Consider the following 22,384-nt stretch of genomic DNA (forward strand, 5'->3'; position numbering starts at 1 on the left):
CATAATTTCACAACATATGGACGGGCTTAACCACAGTTTCAATTGGGAAACCGACCATCTTAGACCAAGCCAAGTCCAAAAACGCTAAGGAATTGCTAGAAGCCCGGCACTCTAACATATTCGCTATGAATAGATACATAGACATAAACAATGTCTATATTTGATGCAAAAGAGACAATCTACAAACTCAAAAGGGAACAAAATGACCGGACACCTCCCCACCAACAATCGGCACCAGATGAGCATAGATTAACTCCAAGATTAACAGCAGACCAACAATCAAGCAAATAATACCCCCAATCAAGGAACTGCCAAACAAGCAATAAACAGTCCAATCGAACTAAGACCATCCCCTAAGACTAGAATATAAACAGAGCAAATCCAACTCCTTACTAGCACTGATGGTGTTACCTAGTTTGGTTATTAGCCTGCAAGAAAACAAGTTCAGAGAGCACCAAGGACCTCTCAAATGTAAACAGGGTTTGCAGCAAGAGTTAGATTTATAAAGGGGTAACAGCAGCTTTATGAGGAGTAACAAATAATCTCTGGAGAGAAGGCAAGTTGTAAAGGGGGTGGGGTTACTTTCAATTAATATTTGAAAGGTCCTCAACAGAACTGAAATTGGAGCTGCTATTTTTACCAAGACTGATTTTAAAACTAGATGGATCAATGGTAACCATGTTGATCAGTAGTTCAGCTAATTTCCCAGAAGTATCAGCATTGCTCCAAATACTTGCATTGTTTTCATGGGCATAAAGGGGTTAGAAGGGGACATGACGTCACCACACAACCAACACAGATGACAACATTTGCACAAGAATGTTACGATGTGATTTCATCATGGCTTTTCATCGATACGGTAACATTTTAATAAATTAGCCTCTTTATCTCAGCTGCCCAGAGTCATTGTGAAATTGGGCAACCAGGAAAATTGGAATATTAAAACTTGGCTTTGGAGATGTATTTGAAACAAGAAGATTCTAGGCTTCCAAATGAGGTCTTTAAAAGGACAGTAGAAAGTACCCAGTAAAATGGTCAAGTATCCTCTCCATAAAGAATTTGCATTGCTGATTTCTGGGTTCACAGAAGTCAGTTACTTTCTCAGGTCAATCCACCTTACAGAATGGTGGTTGTGGGGAAATAGGAGAATGGAGTATTAGGTATATTTGCTGCCTTGAATTATTTATAAAATAATAAAGTCTATATAAATAATTAAAAAACTGTTAAGTGTTAAGAAACATAGGTGTGCCCAAATAAAACACATTCTATTATGGCTGACTATAATAGCCTAATGATTCAGTAAGATGAACCACAAGTTACCTATTCCTGTTTAAAGCAAGATTAAAATGGGCAAACCCAGCCATTGATGTTCAAAGTCCTATTCAGGAAATTTTCTGGAAGTTCCAGACTTGTCCTTAGCTGGGATTCAAACATTTCATGCATGCTATTATTTAACACAATGCAAGCAAGACTTAGCAGTTTCGTGGTTTACCCAACCTAATTTTCTGGGTTCACATGGCACTGGCTGATAAATTACATGGGCTGGATTCACACTGGAAGCTACGTTAAGTCATGGTTGGCTTGTTTCTTGGTAAGTGGGTGGTAAGTCAATTTTACTCATGTCTTCCATAGCAAAGCTCTTTATTAATAGGTTTGAAGCTAATCTCACTTTGTTTTCCATTAGGTTTTCAAGACACCTAAAACCACAGACTACCTTATCCTAGTTTAGTCAACTATATTGTGTGATTTCATCCCTGTGGTTAGTTGATGGATGTGTGCCAAAGCGGACAAAGAAAATACATTAACCGCGGGGAGGCTTGTGAACTCACTGCGATCGTGTTTGCGCAGTGGAGTATCTTTTAAGTTTGAGACCAAGTAGTTTGCAGTGGAAGGAACGCAAATGAATGATTTTTTTTTTAACCACACAGTATTTTGGCCTTCTCTGGATAACAAAGAGAAAAAGTTCAGCACGTTTTACTAGAAAAGGGAGAAAATGCGTCACTCCGCAGCAAAATGTTATCCGACGTTACAGGCTTCGAAATGGAGCAAATCCCTGTTCCTGCGTGGACCTGTAAGCGCCTCCACGAAGCAATGCCGTCCTTCTGCGTTGTCCTCTCTCCTGACAGACGGACCCACGACAGACCGTCCAGCTTGCTGTTCGGATAGGTGGGTTGTCGCCTGCGGCCTCCTCCTGCCCATGGTCCACCTCCAGGAGGCGGGCAGTGGCGAGACACGGTCGCCTCCCCTCACCGCCTTGCCCCCCGCCCCCCTCTCGCCCGACTGGCAGGCAGTTCAGCGTCTGCGGCCGACGGCCCAGAGTGGCGCATGAAGGTGTTGCGTCTGCGGCCACATTTGCCCGCCCGCGCAGCAGGCGAGAGAAGCAGGCAGCAGGTGCCGGGAGCCATCGCCAGTCGGTTGGCCGGCCGGAATGAAAGCGAAGTCTCGCAACGAGGGTGAGAACTGCTGGAGTGGGAGTCCTATCGCTCCCGGCCGGCGCAGGGCAACGGTCTCTGAGCACAGACAAAGTGCGCTTTGGTCGAGCAGAGCTGCGCGACGGCGGAGTTCCTTCTGGCTGCGAGTTGAGGGGAACGCGCGCTTTTCTGTGGAGAATTAAATAAGTCCTGCAGGCTTGCATGGCTAATGGAAGGGAAGGTTCGTCTGAGGATGCGAGGAGGGCACTTTAAGGAGGGTGGGGGAAGGAGGGGACGTACTTGGTCTCTCAAGTGGGCTTCTTCCTGCTGTGAAAAAAAAAAACGTATGAATTGCCTCTGAGACAGCAACATTCACCTCTGCAGCTGCGCCCCCCACCGCCCCCAATTCCTGTCAGTAGGTCCTGACTGTTCTGGAACCTGTCGTTTCTCCTTTTATCCCAAAGGGGCTGCTTGCAGGCCCGAGGGAAACACTGCCACGAGGCTATTGGTCTGGTGAGGGTGGAGGGGGACATCCCCAAGTCCTCTTTAGGACCCTCTCTGCGACCATCCCTGCTGTGCCCTTCTCACACACCTGCTGGCACCATTGTTCTCGGGAGTTTTGCAGGCAGGCGAGACAAGGAAGTGGGAAGCCAAAGCTGGGCCTTGTCCCTTACCTTTCCTCCTGTCCCTTCCTTCCTTAGGCAGAGAGGCAGGTGTGTGTTTTGCTGCTGATGGGCTTGCCCAGTTGGCTGCACCTCACTGGCAACCTGCCTTTGCTTAAAGGTGCTGAATTAAAATTTAATTTACAGATGGGCCTTTTGCATGGGGAAAGTGGTCTGAAGACGCAGAGGCCACTGGAGCCTTCCAGCAACCGGGTTTCAGATTGCACTAGAGGCGCTAGTATCCATCACTTTGGTGCAGAGAGCGCCTTACAATCCTTGCCCTCCTTTTTTCTCCGTGTTTCTAAATTCACAGAGTAATGCGACCACTGTGCAGATATTACACTGTGTAGATTTTGCTCCTTTTTTTTTTTAAGACAAGGGGGCCCTTTCAGTATAGGGCATTCATACAACTTGTTGTTAGGGTTGCATGCTGGCAGTACCACAGTGGTGTCCAAATCATCACAAAATGTCAATTTGCCATGGAGGAAGCTAAGGAACTTGGTCCCACTCACCCGCTCTTATCCTTCAGAAAGATCCCCCTTCACCATATCTTTGTCCTGGGGATGGGGTGGGGGATAGTCATGCAAATAGTAGCCTGCAGCCCCCAACCATTTTCATTTTCTAAAAGTGTCTCTGTGGGGCCCAGAGATACATTAGTAAAGGAAGAAATCACTGGGCTTGTGCTTTACTTTGCAACATGCTCACCTGTCTGCTTGAGTTAAAAGTCTTCATAATAAAAATTGTTCGGTAGGGCAGGGAGCCTGGCAGGCCTCCAGGAGCACCTGAGAGCCTCAGGCATCACGTTGGAGACCCAGAAGCCTTAAAGAACACATAAACTTGAAGATAACTTTTTTGTTCTAAGGAGCTTAAAGTCTAAATTCGACTGAATGCAGAAATGATCAGATCTGAATAGAGGAGTGGAGGTAAAGAGAACATGGGGAAGTAGGAAGGGGAGAGTATGCATAAATAGAATCAGATAGCCTTATGTGGCTGCTGTGATAGAAATACAAAAGGCTAAGGAATAGATTTTTAAAAAAAAAAAGCTGAAGAACCCTGGCTTTTGAGGTGAAATGTGATTAAGGGGAAAGAAAGGGGCTGAGCAGAAGTTCCAGGAGTTCTGACAGTGTGAAAGAACAAATTGAGCCAAAGATTGCAGGAATTACAAACAGAAAAGTATGGTGTTAAGAAAGATAGTCTTGACTTTCCCATGGCTACGGCTACTTCTTGACTTACGACCGCAGCTGAAATTTCTGCAGCTAAGTGGGGCAGCTGCTAAGTGAGTCAGGCTCAATTTTATAACCTTGTTGCTGTAGTCATTAAGTGAATTGCCACAGTTGTTAAATGAATACACAGTTAAGTGAATCTGGCTTCCTTATTGATTTTGCTTCTTGCAAGCCGATTAGGAAAGTCACCAATGGTGAACATGGGACCCCGGGACACTGCAACCAATATAAATACATACCAGTTGCCAAGTGCCCACATTTTGAACCTGCTGTATCAGTTGTAAGTGGAAGGACTGGTTGTAAGTCACTTTTTTCAGCACCATTGTAACTTCAGATAGTCACTAAATGAAAGGGTTGTAAATCGAGGACTACCTGTATTTGATATGTTTTTGGCGGATCTAGGAAGCTTTATCCTGACATTTATCCTTACATTTCTACCCCACCATTTTTATTATTAAAAAGAATCTCAAAATGGATTATAAATCATTGCAAACAATTAAAGTATCATCATCTTAAAAAAATAAATGTAAATAACTTTTAATCACTATTAAATATGGAACAGAAAATTACTGTGGTTCCAATTTAACTGAAAGTCTGAAAATGAGCATCTTTTTAAAAAGTTCAGTTTCAACTATTAACTAAACCGGAACAGATTTTGCAATGGATGTTTTTATCCTGGAAATGCCTTAGTTCAGGTCATTGTATTATGAATTGAGCAACTTCAAGAAGACATCTTTTGTAGATCTTTTGTAGTTGATGGACACTTGCAAAAGGAGGTATCCAGATCCCAAAGATATCCAGGTCCCAAATTTATCAGATACTATGTGAGATTGCAAGTACTGTAGAGATAAATCTAATTAACAGAAAAGTAAAGGCTTCCTCAAATCGTATTTGGCCCATGAGGTCTACATTAATATCTCCAGGTCCTCTGCAACATCTACAGAAATAGTTTGCCACTGACTTCTCCTGGGTGGTTTCTTCAGTTTCCCAGTGTAGCTTGCTTCCCTGGGCTTTTCTGCAGGCCAAGACCTACTTCATTTTTTTCAAGGTCATCCAAGATTCAACAGCTCCTATCAAGTCAATGACTAATTAGCTGAGTGAAAAAATAAAGGTGAAGGGTCAGTTTATACATCACATTAATTCATAGTATGTTTGCTGGTTTTAGAAGTCAAATGAAGTGTGGGCACTGCCTTGTTAAATAAAAACTTTTCCACAACAAACCACACTGTGATTTCAATCATTCCAGTTCATTTCAGTGGAACTGGTGGAATAAAACTTCATTAAGTTCCATTTAACTTTTTATAGCAAGGGTTTTGGGAGCTTGCCCAGTGCTGGAGGGTAAATAGCAAAGTATTTCAAGCAATAGTAATGAAGCCACTTAAAAAGAGGTCTTATTTTGTAAAAACTCCAATCTCTTCTCACCACCTGTTGGGGTATCTGGAAGGGGGGGGGGTATTAAAGACTAGTGCATTATTTGAAACAAAGTAAATATAGGCTCAGATTGCTGGTCCATTAAAGAATCAGTATGGTATGGTTATGTTCCATGGATTCCATAGATGCTAAGTGTGGCTGCAATCACATTTTTACATTTGTCTTACAGATTTAAGATGATTGTGGCCTTTTGCAACTTTTGAATCATTCAGATCCTCAAGAGAACATCTTACTCACCAGGTCTCGCTTACAGTGGATAACATATTCAGAGATTCTTTTCTATTAGCAATGGAGAAATATGAAAAAATTAGTAAGATTGGGGAAGGCTCCTATGGGGTTGTTTTCAAATGCCGGAACAAAGACACAGGGCAAATTGTTGCTATCAAAAAGTTCCTGGAATCTGAGGATGATCCTGTTATTAAAAAAATTGCACTTCGAGAGATTCGGATGTTAAAGGTAATGAACTGGAATCTGCTTATCAGAAACTTATTTGATTAAAGCTGTATTTTTATTGTTTTTCTTCCTTGTAACTAATCCAATGGCCCATTTTATCTGAGCATCACCATGCTTTTTATCCCAAATATACTGTTGGATGCCTGCCTAAGAGTAGTCCAGCTTTTGGAAACTTATCTTTCAAATGTATTTCACGGATCATTAACTATACATAAAGTACATGGACTGTGCATTTGATGATAGATAGCTATGATAAAAAGCTATGAGAAGCAGTGGAAAGAATGGATATAAATAAGATTATTTATTTCCTCTTTAAATATCACATGTGAATTGCATATTTACAATGAACATATTTTAACAATAGTGATTTTCATTGTTCTATTCCATTCTTTGAAGACTTTTAATCTTATAAGAAGATTGATAAATCTCTAATGTAGACATGATTAATTGTGATTAGGATAGTAGAAAGTAGTTTTATTCTTTTCTTTCAAGCTTCTTGTGGTACTTAGATTGGGTCCTCCTAAATCAATTCATGTAAAATTTTTACCTCATATACTCTCTCATAGGTTCAGATCAGTTTCAAATGAATTTGTCTCTGAGTGGTTCACAGCCTAATTATCTTAGAGAGAGAGTTTTTGTCTTTTGATGTAATTAAACACTTGTCCGTTTGTCTCTCTTGAAAGATTTTCTGATGATATGAGAGCCAGGGAATATTTTTTAAGAAAAGCTTCTTACATAATGTCCTCCTGATACTGGGCCCAAATATATTCCATTCCAAATGAAGCAAAACAGCATGTCAAGATAACTCAAATTCTGTAAGAGGAGAAAAACTGCATTTTGTAGTTGTTGTAAATCATTGTGGACAATTGATTGAAGTCTTCGTTTTGTATTTATTGTGCTGGTTATATGTCATTTGTTGCCAAACTTTAGTACCAATGGACCACAGTTCAATCCTCCTGCTGCTCCTAATATTAACATTATTTATGTTTATATGTTGGTTTATTCAATTTATATGGCCACCCATTTTACAACGACAACTCTGGGCAACAAATACAACTTAAAGCACTAAATATAAATGATTACAGTAAAAAAGCATATAATAGAAAACTTTTAACTGTCCACCATTAGTATCAATTACTATAATCATTGGTATCGTAGCTCGAATTATTTTTAGCACAGAAAGGATATACAAGAAACAAGGCACTGTAAAAATGGCAGGGACTCAATTTCTGTGGTAGTTTCCTTCTGATAGTTGGATGCATATTTTTGTTTTTTCCAATAGATAGTGGGCAATGTCTCCTCTGTTCTCCAGCAATTTATCACTGACTTTTGCTGGCGCAGTTCATATAGATATAGCTTATGGATTGCCTGTTGTTGTCTTTCTTTGTTACCTCTGGCTTCTTTGCATTGTGCTATCTCACCAGCCATTTTCCTGATTATTTAAACTCTATTTCTGGAACAAGGAAGGGGAAGAATTTTTTTAAATGAAAACTAATATTTCTTATAGGAACTTGTGAAGGACCTTTTTTCTAGTTAGCATTTGCACAAAATAATAAGTTAGAGTTTCTAGGAATTAATGGACATGAATCACCCTTCCGAGCTGAAAAGAATTGTCCGTGCATTACTTTACACAATGTAAATTATTTTACACCAGTTGTGCCAGACTGAGTCATTTGATATATGTATATTAAGACTATAATGATTATATTAGTTGAGAATGGTGGAAGCTGTAGTCTGCCACAGCTTCAGGGCTCTGGCTTGACAAAGGTTGCTCTAAAGCAGTGATGGCTAACCTTTTCAGCACTGAGTGCCCAAAGTGCACGCATCACCAAAATACAATGTGCATCCTTGTGCACGTGCTCCCCCACATGCACGTGCATCTCCGTGCATGCGCCCCTCCATGCATGTGCAGCAGAGACCCAAAGACCAGCTGGCCGGGAGGAGGCGTGTGCATGCATGGCAGAGCTGAGCTGGGGCGATGGCTTGCATGCCCTGAAAGAGGGTTCTGCATGCCACCTCTAGCATGCAGGCCATAGGTTCAACTATCACAGCTCTAGAGCTAATCACACAATCTTTTAGGCCAGTGCCTAATTTAGAATATATTTAGAATTTTGAGAATGTATTTCAGGCACACTTATAAAATACTGTTGTTGTAGGAAAGACCAACTACCAAATACTGATTTAGGAGCAAGTAACTCTAACATTGCACTACCATCACCTTTCAGGATTATTGAATCATTGGATTGGAAGGGGGCTTGAAGGTCTTCTAGTGCAGACAAATAGTTGGCTGAACATTTGCTTGAAACCTCCACTGTTGGAGTGCCTACAAGTTCAGGAAGCTGTTTCTTCCATAGCTTCATAACCCACAGTCAGAAAATTCCTCCTAATGTTGAATTTGGATATTTTTCTATAAAGCTTCTTTCCCAGGGTCCTACTCACTACAGACACTATAGAGAGTAAATCCATGCTCTTTTCTCCTGCAGTATATTGGAAGACAATTACTATGTCCATCCCGCATCCAGCCTTCTCTTCCTTGGGCTAAACATTCCCAGTTCTTTTAACCATGTGTAAACCTCAATTATGTTCCCTTATTTGCCTCTTTTCTAGACTAAAACACCCCAAATGTTACAATCTTTCATTGTAGCTGCTCCAGCCCTTTGATTATCTTGGTTGTCCTCTTCTAGATCCACTATACCCTTTTGAAGTGCAGTGACCAATACTGAATACAGCATTCCACATGCTATATCCCACATATGGAATATTGAGTGCAATAATTACTTTTCCAGATCTCAACCTTGTGTATTTCTGTTGATGCAGCCCAAGATTGCATTGGTTCTTTTAATAGCTGTAGTATACAACTGTCTCATGCTTAATCTGTGGTCTATCAGGACACCCAGATCCTTTTCACAAGTACAGCCGCTGAGCCAGTTAGCATCTATCTTGGCTCTGTATATCTGATTATCAGGTCCATCTCAATGTATTTTTGCCTTTCTTTTCTTGATAGATATATAGTACTTCCAAAAACAGCATTTGGTGGTAGTCTGCTCTTATTTCATTTATTTGCCTCTGGGCTATATGTGGTGAATGGAAGTCTTCCTGAAAATAAAGGGCAGTATCTTTTTTTTCTTAAAAGCCAAAATAATATTTAAAAATAGTTGAATAAATTCAGATGAGACATGGTTCAGTAATTTTGCAGTCAATATTAAATTGGTTTGCAGTTCGTAAACCACATCAAATTGTTTACAAATTTAAAACTGAAGTGGCGTTGACTAACTGTTTTCCAAAATAAGTCCCTTAAAAGAACCATGATGTCCTAGCTTTAGTTCCACATCTGGCCATTTGTCTTCCAGGTGGAGCAAGGGAATAGAAAATGGTGTTTATCAGTCAAAAGTTTGTCCCCTGCATAATCATCCAGCAATATGGAAAAGTTAAAGGAAATAGCAGATATATGTTGAGAAAGTATTATTGGATTAATATTGAAGAGACTCAAATGGGCTTGACTTTATAAGCATTTCACTAAGCTGAAAAGATGGTTGCAACTCTAAACCTTAAACCAGGACGTAGAGTGAGCTCGTTCTGGTGTTCTGTTAGTATATGTGTTGAATTCAGGGACATTGGGGTATTTCAATTGCTTTCAATTTTTCTAAATTATTATTGGTTATTCTACTATTTATTAGCCATCCAGTGTTGTTTGTTGGTTATGCTACTGTTTATTAGCCATCCAGCATTGTGTGTTGAATTGGCAGCTATATATATTTAAATAACAAGTAAATTTGGAAACTCGGTTTATTCACCCTAAGCCAGGAAATTGCACTGAATGATTTTGGATAAGAACATAGTTGCTGTGAAGATACAATTGGAGAAAGATGTGTTATATACTCAGTGATACTGAACAGGAGAAGCAAAATGTAAATCTAATAAATAGGAAAGTAAATAATGGCAATCTCTATGTGTTCTCCGTGTTTTCAGCAGAGAGTCAGATGATTGCAAGCCTGCTTTAAACAGAGGTAGTTTGGAAATGCCTTGATGTCCTTTATTGGATTTTTTTCCTCCCTATTTTCTTTAGTTTTCACCTTTCCTGACTGGGAGAAGGTATTTCTAATGACTTGAAGTGAAGTTTCTTGAGATTTCACTCACTTCTTCTTGCCTTTCGTAGTGGGAAAAGCAAAGGACAAACAAATCCTGCTCACTATATATGAAGGAACTCTGTCTGCTCATGTAAAAATTGGGTTGGATGGTCTGAATGTCAATACTTGGCCAGTTGATAGTCCACCTCCCCCATAAGTGTATTTCATCTTTTTAAAAATAACCACCCATCCATTTTATTAATAATGCACTCTTGAAATAAAATGAGCCTTATGTGAAAAAAAATGTCTTCTGATCAATTCTGAGGGATAACACCCAGTTCTAACTCTCCATTCAGATAATAGTGCCCTAAGCTTTTAGGCCCAGAGGAGGTAACCATGGGTCCTGTGGACATTTTGCATTACAATTCCTCAATTCCTAAACTTTGATTACGTTGCTGGCACAAGTTAATGTTGTACCACAAAGCCAATGAGGATATCAAGTTGCTTACTTCTCCTTGTGCATACTTTAAATCCATAGTAGCGTTCAAATCTACCCTAGCTATCTGAAGAGATTCAGAAGTCTGATAAGCTATTGTGGAAAGATTAATGGGGATTTCTAAAGCCCAGGAAGAAATTCAATAGTGGGGGCAGCAGCTTATGTCAGGAAAACAGGTAATAAATGGCTCTTGAAGGAACCAAGAAAGAGAGACAGGGAAGCAGAGTATCTCAACAATTTTCACCATTCTTTGCCAATGAATCTGTGTGCTGAATTGTGTTGATTGAACAAGTGCGGGCCTGCTCTGCCACCAGTTCAGAAAAACACTTTCTCAGTCAATAGTAACAGATTGTTTGTTTGCTAATTGGAGAACAGTATGGGTTGAGATCTAATCCAGCGGGTGTGGGGAGACAGGATTCTTAATCCATCATTTTTCTGTGTTGTATAAACAAAGAAAGAACAAAGGCTTGAACAATGCCATAGCCATTCAGATTTAAGAGATTAAATGGGCAGTGCCATTTACCTTGTCTGCCTTTAGGGTTGAGTTTGAAATATATAAATATAAGGCTTTCAATGGGGAAAAAGGCTACTGGTGGTTATATTAACTTTTGTGTCAGAGGCGCAGGGTGCATCTGGATCTTAGTTGCTAGGAGACGTGTCTTGCTTGTGAGTTTCCTTCTGTGGGAAACATGGTGCTGCCATATAGGCCTTTCATCCAATTCAGCACAACTTTTTATACATTCTTATAAACACTGAGGCCAGGAGACCCCATGGTGATATCTGGGTATTTTAAAAAACTGAAATCACCTTTTGGCTGCTATTTTGTTGGGTTGTTGTTAAATCACTCTGTGCTGAGTTAGTATGACCTCTGAAACAGATATAAGCAGCCCGTGACCTCATACTGCTTCCATCAACTCATTTGTTAAACATATTTGTCAAATCTCTAAAGCTGGCCAACTTCATAATGTTGTATACGCTACTAAAAGCAATTGAAAATAATCATAACCAGCAAAAGAAAAGATAAATTTCTAAGAAGAGAAGAACAGGAAAATTGTAATCCTCAGCCTTGATCCCAAAGGACCCCACCGTACTCTCTAATCCAAGACATGGGGGAAGAGGCAGATCCTTCAAGATTCATTTAAAAACGAGATATGAGCAAAAGCTCTTCCTGGCTCACTTAAACAAAGACAAGATAGGGGTCCATCTTGTCATTCAGATTATATTGCATGTTGCATGTCAATAAAATTAAAATGCAAGTATTCAATCAAAATGTAGGATTTTATTTATGATCAACCATCTGTTTTTTATGATACTTTTAAGAGGAAGTTTCATGCTTTGTGAAGTTTAGGGAAGATAATAAAGAGAGAATGAGAATAGTATGGGGGAGACAAAAGGCAAGAAAATTGCAGCTGGGTATTAATGGCAATTATATATTTTATTTTTGTTTTGATTGAAAAGCAGAACCAAATGGTTACGCTAAAAGGTTATGGGAAGAAATTAGTAATAAATGAATAGAATAGATTGAATTGAATTACTGGTAGTCACAATGTTTAACTGAGGAGACAAGTATTTTTTAGATAACTTGAGGCACAGTGAGTCATAAGGCGAAGTGGGAGCTGAATTAGAAACATTAAATTATGAGTAGTGACTCTCTGACCTTTTTGCTTTATATGGTAAGTATGTTTTAAAATTAGACCGTGAATGTTGATGTAACAGCTTTATTTTCTTCACCTCAAGCTGCTTCACAAATGTTGTGTTATGCTTTTTAGCAACTGAAACATCCCAATTTGGTGAATCTTCTGGAGGTCTTCCGGAGGAAACGAAAGCTTCACTTGGTCTTTGAATATTGTGACCATACGGTACTTCATGAGCTTGACAAGAATCCACGTGGGTAAGTTGCTGACTCATGAAATTTGTAGAAACAAAGCAGTTATGTCATGCCCCTGCCAGAATCCAACTCGGAAGGGGAAGCCAAACAGCTGACAGAGGGTGGGAGTGTGGCTCTGTTGGCTGTGGAAGAAACTGGGGAAGGGCAAAGTCTGGCTGGGCAGAGCAGGGAAGAGGTAGAGCAAGGGAGAGGGAATTCAGAGGAAGACCCAGGCCCACCCCCTCTTTATCCTAGGGCATGCAGGGAGGAATGGAGAAGGGAGCAACATGAGTTGCATGGCTTATGGGGGAGGGAAGGGCCCTGATTCCCTTCATTAGCTGCAGCTGGGAACACAGTGTGTAAAAAAAGGAACAGCACAGCAAGCTGTTGGGAGCAAACATGAATTTATCTTGTATCGTCGTGGCTTATCTGTGTTCCTGATGTCTTCCCAACTGTGTGAGTTTTGCCATGCTTTCAAGTCGGAAATTCCTTCTCCTGCCCTGTCAAGCTAATTCCTTCAACTTGGTTTTTTGGATTTTTAGTTACAGTTTGTATGTACCAAAGTGGACTGAATTTTCTACAGTTAAAGGCTGTTCTTGGGAGAGTTTTTCTCCAGCCGAAGGTAACCTGGACATTGGGAGCAAAGTTGGAGATAATAAAGGGACTCTTATTGCTTATTTGACTGTGTTGCCTTTATGACATGCCCTTGGTCATCACAAGATATAATGTCCATGCCTTACTGCAGATTTTTCTTTCTAGATGTAACAGATCTGCAACCATCAATCTTGAAGGTTTAAAAAAAGGCCAGTGTGTGGTTACCATGGATTAAGGCATGCTTGCAAAAGAATGGTTTGAGAGCTTGCTGTGGACTGTTGCAAAGGAGATAATGTGGCTGAGATGGGAGCATATGTGCTAAAGAAGGGAAATAACTCCTCTTTAGACCTCTAAATTGATCATTCCTGAAAAGATTTCTTCCGCCTCAAAGGCTATTGCAAATCGTGGCAATTTTTGAGAAAGCAAGCCCATGTCAATTTATTTTAAAAGCCTGAATTTTGATATTTGTGTGGAACCTAGTTCAGTAGATCCTAAAATCTTGGTTTAAATGTATGTTTGGATCTTGGAAAGATTGTCATTTTTCCTGCCATGGAAATTGTTTGATCTGTAAAATGCTGCTGGCAGCTTTCTGCCTTTGTAAGAGCTCTTGAAGAGGCTGGTCAGTTCTTCTTATGAATCTTAGAAGGGATAACATTAAGGCACTTCTACATGAGGTCTCTGTGCCGGTTTGAAAGCAGCTCAAGATCGCTTGGTGTGTCATGAGTTATGTTTGAAAGCTGCTTTACTATATTTCTGGCTCTGCTGCAGTGGCTTTGAAATGGCAACAAAGGTATTCATTTGATTGAATTTTATTTAGAAGGCCATCATAGTCCAAAATTACTTTGGTTAGCTTCAATAATTAAAAGAGAAAAACACTTTAAAAAGTGAGATTAAAAAAGATACTCAGATAAAAATTACTCAGGACCTGAAATATTGCCTAAAGCCTGCCAGGGACTCACATACAGCCTAACTCGAGGCCTGAGAGAAAAGCTGGATTTTAAAAAGTGGCAGATCCCTTGTAAAGTGGAGTCATGTGACTCCCCGGGTTGCCACTAGACAGCACTGTTTAATGATGGGGACCCAGAGCACCCCTACTTTGCCCAATTTTACTGATTGGGTGAAAGCCCCTGGAGACAGATAACCAGGACCTGTGAAGAATTTTGTAACTGACAGGTGTGGATCCAGAAGTCAACTGGAAACCAATATGCTTACAAAGCAGTAATGACCCATGGGTGTATTGAGGTATACCCACAAATGCCCTTGCTGCTCCTTTTGGAACAGCTTTAGCTTCCAGATGGTCTTCAAGGGAAGCCCAATTGCAATTGTTCGGTCATAAAATGACTAGAACATGAGTGTCAACTGTTTCAGGAATAGGCACAATGGGTGAACAAGATCAACCTGTGTGCAAAGGCCCTCCTGACCACAGCTGTCACCTGGTTGTGAACTCATGAAAAACCTTAAAAAACCACTTGTCTCAAATGGGGGAGGACCACCCGCATCTAAAGCAAAAGGCGAAAAATTCCAAGATTGAGAAGCTGATAACAGCTATAGCAACTCAATCTGAGAATAGCCTCCAGGCAACACTAGGCTTTTTGTTACAATGCATTAGCTCTTGTAAATAGTCTGTTTCTTAAATACCAATCAGTAACTGTATAGTTTTAATTTTACTTCATGCTGGAATGGCATATTAATGCTGTTCTTATGGATAATTGTGAGCCAACTAGAGTCATTTGCACAGATGGCTAGCTATAAAGTCAATCAATCAAACAAAGAAATGTTTACCATTTGCTATAAGATTCTTGTAGAGTCTACACTAGAATAGAAAGGGCAATCAAACAATTAGAGGATTAATGTGATTCCTCTCTCGAGGAAAGCCTATATTACTATATGGAGTGTTTGGCTCAGAAAGTAGGTAAGACAACATAAAAGTATAAACCAGGTATGAGATAGGAAATGGGAACCTAATAGTTTTTCCTGGTTCGATAGTATGAGAACTAGAGGTCAACCATTGAATCTAAATGAGAACTAATTTGATCTGGTGGTTAAGGCTCCAGGCTAGGAGACTATGAGTTCCAATCTCACCCCAACTATGAAAGCCAACAGGGTGACTTTGGGCCAGTCACTCTCTCTCAGCCCAACTCACTTCACAGGGAAAATAGGAGGAGGAAATGAATATATTTGCCGCCTGGAAGGCAGATATAATAAATAAATAGATAATATAAATGCAGGGGGGGTCAGAATATTAAAAAGGAAGTACTGATTTATTGTATATAACAGGGTATGGTTTTAAAATTGATTGCATAAATAAATCTCATTATGTAATTCATAATTATGGTTTTGAAAAGACACTGGACAAATTCATAGAGGAACAAACTACATGTTACTTTTGGAATGAAAGGTAGCATATCTGAAATACCATCCCTTAGGGAACAATAGGGGAAAATGCTCTTTGATCTTTATCTTTGGTCCATCCCTTTCAGCAGTGGAATATATCTGGTGAGTCACTTTCATCTAGTCCTGAATCTTATTTCCTTCTATATAAATATTTTACTGCTTTATCAATGTTAGTATTAAATATTTGTGAAATATTGTAAATACTAGAAGCAGAATAAAAGTATTTAAGTAGCTGCATCTTGGAATTGTTTTCCTTTATTTCTTATTTGCACTCCAGCTTGCTTCTTGCTTGCTCTTATTTTAATCCATAAATTCATTTAAAAAAACCCCACATTGAATATTCTAAATAGTTGTCCTCAATTTTAAAAAGAAAATACTGCACCGTGTGTTGTCTGTATGTAGGAATAATCTAGGAAAGATGAATTCTACACACTGTGTTTTTGCTGCCTTTTCCATTTTTTCCATCCAGGGTCCCAGAACACCTTGTGAAAAGCATAACTTGGCAGACTCTCCAAGCAGTGAATTTTTGTCACAAACACAATGTAAGTCATTCCATTCCATTTCCATGTTGTCCATTTCCTGCATTTCCTTGAACCTTCATCCTCTATGTTGCAGAACAAGATCTAAAAAATCTTCACCTCTTATGTATAATTGCTATTATCTCAAGAGTGACCAGCTAGATATAAAGCTGTTTTCCACATTTAAATCATTTTTAGAGAAATGTTTTTTGGGGATGGCTGAATTGTTTCCATTTTTGATGTTTTGCCAAAAGAGGTAGAAGTGTCCTGCTTTCATGGTAAATTTTTTATCCCTCAATAGAGGTTGGCAAGTTTTTCAGGTTGGCAGTTGTTTTGGAATTTTTTTAATGCAGATAAGTTTTGGTGATTCCTAGTATTTTGGTTATTTTAATTTTTGAACATGTATTGTACTAATTTTGATTGGATTAAATGTTTTAAGGAAGTAATAGCTTCCTCTTATCCTAAAATATTTTCCCCAAGTTGGTAATTCTGGATTGTTGTTCCAGAATTACCAACTTCCAGCCATGCTGATTAAGAATGTCATAGTGGCAGGTTGGAAAAATACTTTCTAATAGAATCTGGAATTTCCAGATTATGGAGAACATGTATAGCAATTCATCTATAAATAAGTTTCTTAATGCAACTTTCTTTGTTATATATCAAAACTTCAAAGGAAGACAAATGTGACTGACATGTATTTCTTATGTTTCTTTATTTTCTTTACAAATGAAACAGGATTGCAGATATTTATTTCTTAGCAATCATACTTCATAAAAGAATAAGAGGACCATATTGTCTCAAATGTTAGATCTTAAGACTAGAATACCAGGTAATCTGTGCCTGAGATTAATAAAATGAAGCATTGTGTTTTCTCCTTGATCATGTCATTATGTCTCTCTTTCTATGTCTAGTGCATACACAGAGACGTAAAACCAGAGAACATTCTCATAACGAAGCATTTTGTCATTAAGCTCTGTGATTTTGGATTTGCTCGCATCTTAAGTAAGTTTATTATATGAAGTTCAGTCCTCTTTCACTAGGGCAGAACAGAAGGCAGAGGTTCTGCAACAATACATGAATGTATGTTTTTTTCCCCTGCTTAATCCTGTTATTAATGTTCCTCTTAATGGATGAAAGGATGAAAACCACAAAGTTGCTTTTTAAAATTTGTTAAGCAGTTAATTAATTGAAAGTAATTACCCTTTTATTATACTTTATCTTACTTCGATACTCGTTTCAGAAAGAGTAAAAATGAAAGACAGGAAAACGAGTTATTATTGAAATACCAAAATATACAGATATACAAAATCAAATGCAGCTTTGATCTCTATGTCAGAGACAGTACAGATGTTTGTTCCTAGTTCTACAGAAGTCATTTATATAAATTATATTTTTGCAACCAACCGTATGTGAACAGAAAAGCAATCCAACTGAATTACTTCAATATTCATGCAAAGACAAAACAAGATGTTCAAAGCAAGAAGTGCTACCTTTACTCTTTCTAAAAATGAGTACCAGAGTTAGTTAACAAGAGCAGGTTTGCTTCTTTTGGAGCAACCAAGAATGAACCTTACAGTATAGTGTTTTTAATTTATTTATTATCTATAAATATCCTTTTGTTTCCTTTGCCCTTGAAAGGAAGATCTAGACTAGAGAGAGTCTTTAGGCCCCTACCAGCAGTGGGATCCTACCTGTTCCACTACTGGTTCGGTGATCACAAGGGCGTGGGCGCACCTAACGCATGCGCGCAGTTTTCCACACACCAGCTGAGGCCTGCAGTGCCAATCAGCTGAGAGGATAAAGAAAAGTGCAGGGGCAGGTGGGAGGGCCGATCCTGTGTTTTTTTCTTCCTCAAGGCTTTTTTTCCTCCTCTCAGCTGATCATTGGAGGCTTTTTTTTACTACCAATTTGATTGGTAGCAATGTTTGCTACTGGTTCAGCCAAACCGAGCCGAACCAGTAGCATCCCAACACTATCCCCTACTCTAATTCAGGGGTCTCTAACCTTGGCAGCTTTAAGACTGTGGACTTCAACTCCCAGAGTTCCTCAGCCAGCTTTGCTTTGCTGAACTTTGCTGGCTGAGGAATTCTGGGAGTTGAAGTCCACAGGTCTTAAAGCTGCCACGGTTGGAGACCCCTGCTCTAATTGATGCTTCTGTGTCTGCAATCCTTTCTTCAACTCCTTTCAGCTGGGCCCTGTGACTACTATACAGATTATGTGGCTACCAGGTGGTATCGTTCTCCTGAGCTCCTTGTAGGTGATACTCAATATGGCCCTCCTGTAGATGTCTGGGCTATAGGCTGCGTCTTCGCTGAACTTCTTTCTGGCATCCCTCTCTGGCCTGGAAAGTCTGATGTGGATCAACTTTACTTAATCAGGAGGACATTAGGTAAGCGAAGGTTACTGAGAAACTCTTAAGTTGTCTGTTGTTTCTTACCTCCTCCTCACCTCCCATCCCCAACCTCTGGGGTGTCCATGTGAAATTTGAGTGTCTCCTGTGTAAACACCCTGGAGAAGCATGACATGTGTTGCATTGAGTTTGCATGGGACTATTTTGTTAATTGAAGTCAAGTTTTGTATATGTTCATCAACTTTCTTCATCATGATATTTGGGAGAGGGGGGGGAATAAGAGAGACTATTTAAGGCATCCTTATTGCCCTCCCCCATCTAGGGTGGTTTACATTTAAGTAACCTTTAGCAACCCGAGAGAAAAGCAAAGCCAAAATCCAGCCCATTTTAAAGTGGAGGGGGGGGGTGTCAGCAAATTTGAAGAAAAGACTTTTTTTTTTGGCCAGTGCTAGGGACGAGTGTTTGGCTGGTTACCTAGGCACCCACGTTTCTGAGTCAAGCCATTCTTCTCTCCCATCTGCTTCTGTTGCAAACCCCACACAGGAGAAGGCCTTGGTGATGCAAATGTTTAAACTGACTGCACTATTTGATTCTTGTTCAAAGGTGATCTCATTCCCAGGCATCAGCAAGTCTTCAGCACAAACCAGTTCTTCAGTGGGGTGAGGATACCCGATCCAGAAAGCATGGTGAGAGCTGCCCTCCTCAGGGATCCTACAGAAGCATAGCACAGTATCACCACTGGACCTGACTTATCAGGGTGGCAAAAATGTGGATGACCAACAGATGCCAGCAGACAGAGAGAGAGGAAAAAACTGTAGCTGGCAGCTTGGACACGATGCCCTGAGAAAACAGAGCTAGCTTGCAAGTGTTTTTTCCTCTTTTCAGTGCAAGAAGCAGTGTTTTTGAAGAACCAGAAAATACTGCTTTTACAGATTAGCTATTTAGGGACCCAGAACATTGCTTGGTTACCAATTGTTGCCTAAAAAGAATGGTTCACTCTTGGATATGATTCTAGAGAGACATGTAACTAGGTGCAGTTTGGAGATCAACACCCAAATTGGTTTCAGAAGGGCGGGGGGAAGGATTGCTATTGGAAACTGAAAAAAAAGCTGCAGACTGCAGGACTTGTTGATAAAAAGCTGCAAAGCAGGAGAGCCAATTTATTTAATTCTCTCATCTGTCCTGGGAACCATTCCCTTAAAAGAAAAATGCATTTTTGTTTTGTTTTGTTTTGTTTTTCTTTGTTGTTACAGGATTATGGGGTGGGGGAAATCCTCAATAACTGTGAAAAAGATTCTGCTAATATTTATTTCCCCTTTTTTAACCAGGAGCCACTAGAAATGAAATTCCCCACTATTTCTTATGCTGCTCTGGCACTAATGAAGGTGAGGAAAATACCTTGATGTTTGTTGTCATTTATTGGGGCTTATAAATACAATAGAATCTCATGAGTCCTCATTCTTTACCGTGACCTTCAAATTTACTGCAAATTACCCCCCAAAATCCGTTAGATGGCTAATAAGGAAGATGGTAGGAAAAAGTGCAAGGATTAAAAGCAAGGTTTCAAATGGAATATTTAGATGTGATGCACTTCTGGTCTCAGAAATATATTTGCAACCAAGCGTGTCCTCAAAGTGTTGCTGAAATACAACTCATTCTTGTTTGTGCTGAATGAAGTTTTGGCAGTTGAACTTCAGCAACATGTACAATTAGACTTGGAGAAGTAAGACAAATCTAAACAAGCACCCATTCCTGAAGCACCTAGAAAAATGCTGGCTGGTCAGTTGTTGGTAAGAGGAGGAAGATGCAAAGAAATGAGTCTTTTCCATTTTCAAACTTAGTGCGCGTGACCTTTGAGAATGGACATCTCATATTGCCCTGAAAATATTTTTTTTCTAACATAGGTAAAAATGTGAAAATAAATGTTTGTTGGAATGTGTTCCTCTTTGGAAATAAATTGCCTATTTGATAGCATTCTTTATAACATGGGTTCTGTTGATGATTGTGTCTGAAATTTAATCATTGTTTTACTCTCTGCCAGAGAGAAATGAATTTCGTTTTCCTGAATGCTCTTTTGAATCCATAATTACATGTTAGTCGGTATGCATTTCAGTCTCCTGCTTGTATTGTCTCAGGGCTGTCTCCATATGGATCCCACTGAAAGGTTGACCTGCGAACAGCTCCTTCAGCATCCTTATTTTGATAGCATTCGGGAGGTAGAACTTGGGAGGGAACGAGAAACTCGATCCATTACACGGAAACCAAACCGGCCACCTAGAAGGCATGTGCCTGGGGTAAGAGATACTAGGCAGTGCAAACTACAGAAAATGAGCCGGGGTCGGCTTCAAATTTTTTTAGCAAAGGGTTCTCTGCCTTGGTTGCTGGGTGGGCGTGGGCGTGGCCTAGTCGGCCTCCTGCACCACAGTGGGGTGGTAGTGGTGTTTTTTCCCTCCCCAGGCTCCAGAGGCTTTCGTTGAGCCTCCAGGAGGGAGAAAATGGCCTTCCCAGGCTCCAGAGGCTCTCTAGAAGCCAGAAACGGCCCATTTCTGGCCTTCCCAAACCTCCAGGAGGCCCGTTTTTCACCCTCCCCAAGCCTCTGTGCATGCCCTGCACTTACCTGCATCCAAAATGTGTTGCGTGAGGACTCCTGGGAGGGATGGGCGGGGCCAGACAGGAGTGGGATTTGGGGGTGCTCCAAACTGCACAGAATCTTAGCTAGGGGCTCTCCTGAACCCCTGTGAACCCCCAGCAGCCCACCCCTGAAATGAACCCTTCCCCCCTTGTTTGTGACTGTTACCTCACCTCTTTACTCCAATGTTCAAGACAACTTGACATTAAGAAATCAAAACCAAAGTGAAAACCTGTGTTTAGAATAATTAGCATTAGTAAAAACCTTTCAGAAGCCATCTCCCGTAACCATTTTCTTGAACACAATACTTGAGGAGTAGGGAGCCTCAGGATTCGGGTGTTGAATTTTTTTTTGAGAAACTTGCATTGAAATAGGCTAATATGAAGGGCATATGCATGTCCTCCAGTGAATTATAATTTATACTTTTATCTTTCAGCTACAGTATCTTCCCCAATTAACCAGCAGCAACATTTTACCTGCTTTGGATAACAAGAAGTACTACTGTGGAGCAAGAAAACTCAACTACCGTTTCCCAAACATCTAAAAAAAAGACAGCTGTTACAGCTAGTCCATTCTGTGTCTTGTGTTCCTAACTATGAAAATTTGGAAGACAATCACAGTATCTACACTGGCATCAGCTAAAACAAACCACGATGTTCTGGCTGAAAAGTGACAAACCTTGGAAAGGAAATATCTGTCGAATTTACAAACAGAAACACACACACGCACACAAACAAAATGTGTCAACAAAAGGTTTGAAATAATGTATCAAAGTTCAGCAGGAAAATGGTATTTGGGCCTCTTGGAAAATTGTATCTCTAATTATCAAGCACTTGTAATTTATATTTTGTGAGGCAAGATTCCTTGCCTCTGCTGCAGCGGGAATTGGTGGAGGGGATCCATACATGCCAAATATATTTCATTCATAAAATCCCCCGGTTTCGAAGCAAGAGAGAGAAACTTTGGGTCTTATACTAGAGATGTAGTTAGTTTGCTTGGCAGGCTGAACCTGCAGATTCTTTGTGCAAGGGGGTGGAGGGTTGGCTTTGGAGGTTACAGACGAGAACCAGGAATGTCTGGATTCGAACTTTTTCTTTGTCGCTGTCTTCGCAACAAAATAAATAAAATGTAAAGAAGCTCTTCAATTAAATATTTGGTTTCTTTCCATTGTAATCAATATTATTTTTTACCTAGAACAACTAGAAATAAAATAAAATTTTAATATGTATATTTTTTTCACAGGATTCATTTAATTGTCTGAAATGGTATAGGTTTCCTGCCAAAGCAAG

General features: G+C 39.9%; 1 protein-coding gene across 3 annotated transcripts; it reads left to right on the forward strand.

The window, feature by feature from the left end:
- Positions 1–1,928: 1,928 nt before the first annotated feature.
- Positions 1,929–22,245, forward strand: CDKL1 (cyclin dependent kinase like 1). 3 transcript variants are annotated; one of them, XM_087922487.1, is made up of 10 exons: positions 1,929–2,166; positions 5,897–6,183; positions 12,513–12,634; positions 16,068–16,140; positions 17,028–17,118; positions 18,305–18,505; positions 19,070–19,152; positions 19,795–19,851; positions 20,602–20,760; positions 21,532–22,245. In XM_087922487.1, the coding sequence occupies exons 2-10, from the start codon at positions 6,016–6,018 to the stop codon at positions 21,637–21,639; spliced, it is 1,062 nt and encodes a 353-aa protein (XP_087778613.1). In that variant the 5' UTR covers positions 1,929–2,166; positions 5,897–6,015; the 3' UTR covers positions 21,640–22,245. The 3 variants fall into 3 exon arrangements, with proteins under 3 accessions (XP_087778613.1, XP_026554557.1, XP_087778612.1); XM_026698772.2 differs by lacking the exon at positions 1,929–2,166 and adding an exon at positions 2,222–2,453; XM_087922486.1 differs by lacking the exon at positions 1,929–2,166 and adding an exon at positions 2,264–2,652.
- Positions 22,246–22,384: the final 139 nt, after the last annotated feature.

Source organism: Pseudonaja textilis, chromosome 1 (genome assembly GCF_049901715.1).
Source record: "Pseudonaja textilis isolate UNSWEBS1 chromosome 1, rPseTex1.2, whole genome shotgun sequence".
Taxonomy (NCBI): domain Eukaryota; kingdom Metazoa; phylum Chordata; class Lepidosauria; order Squamata; family Elapidae; genus Pseudonaja; species Pseudonaja textilis.

What these genes read in the sequence shown, in the direction of transcription:
- CDKL1 (XM_087922487.1), top strand. Translation starts at nt 6,016, where the DNA reads ATGGAGAAATATGAAAAAATTAGTAAGATTGGGGAAGGCTCCTATGGG. An exon ending in ATTTTTGTCACAAACACAAT is followed by an intron (nt 16,141 to 17,027) that starts GTAAGTCATTCC and finishes TTCTATGTCTAG; the next exon opens with TGCATACACAGAGACGTAAA. An exon ending in TACCCGATCCAGAAAGCATG is followed by an intron (nt 19,153 to 19,794) that starts GTGAGAGCTGCC and finishes TTTTTTAACCAG; the next exon opens with GAGCCACTAGAAATGAAATT.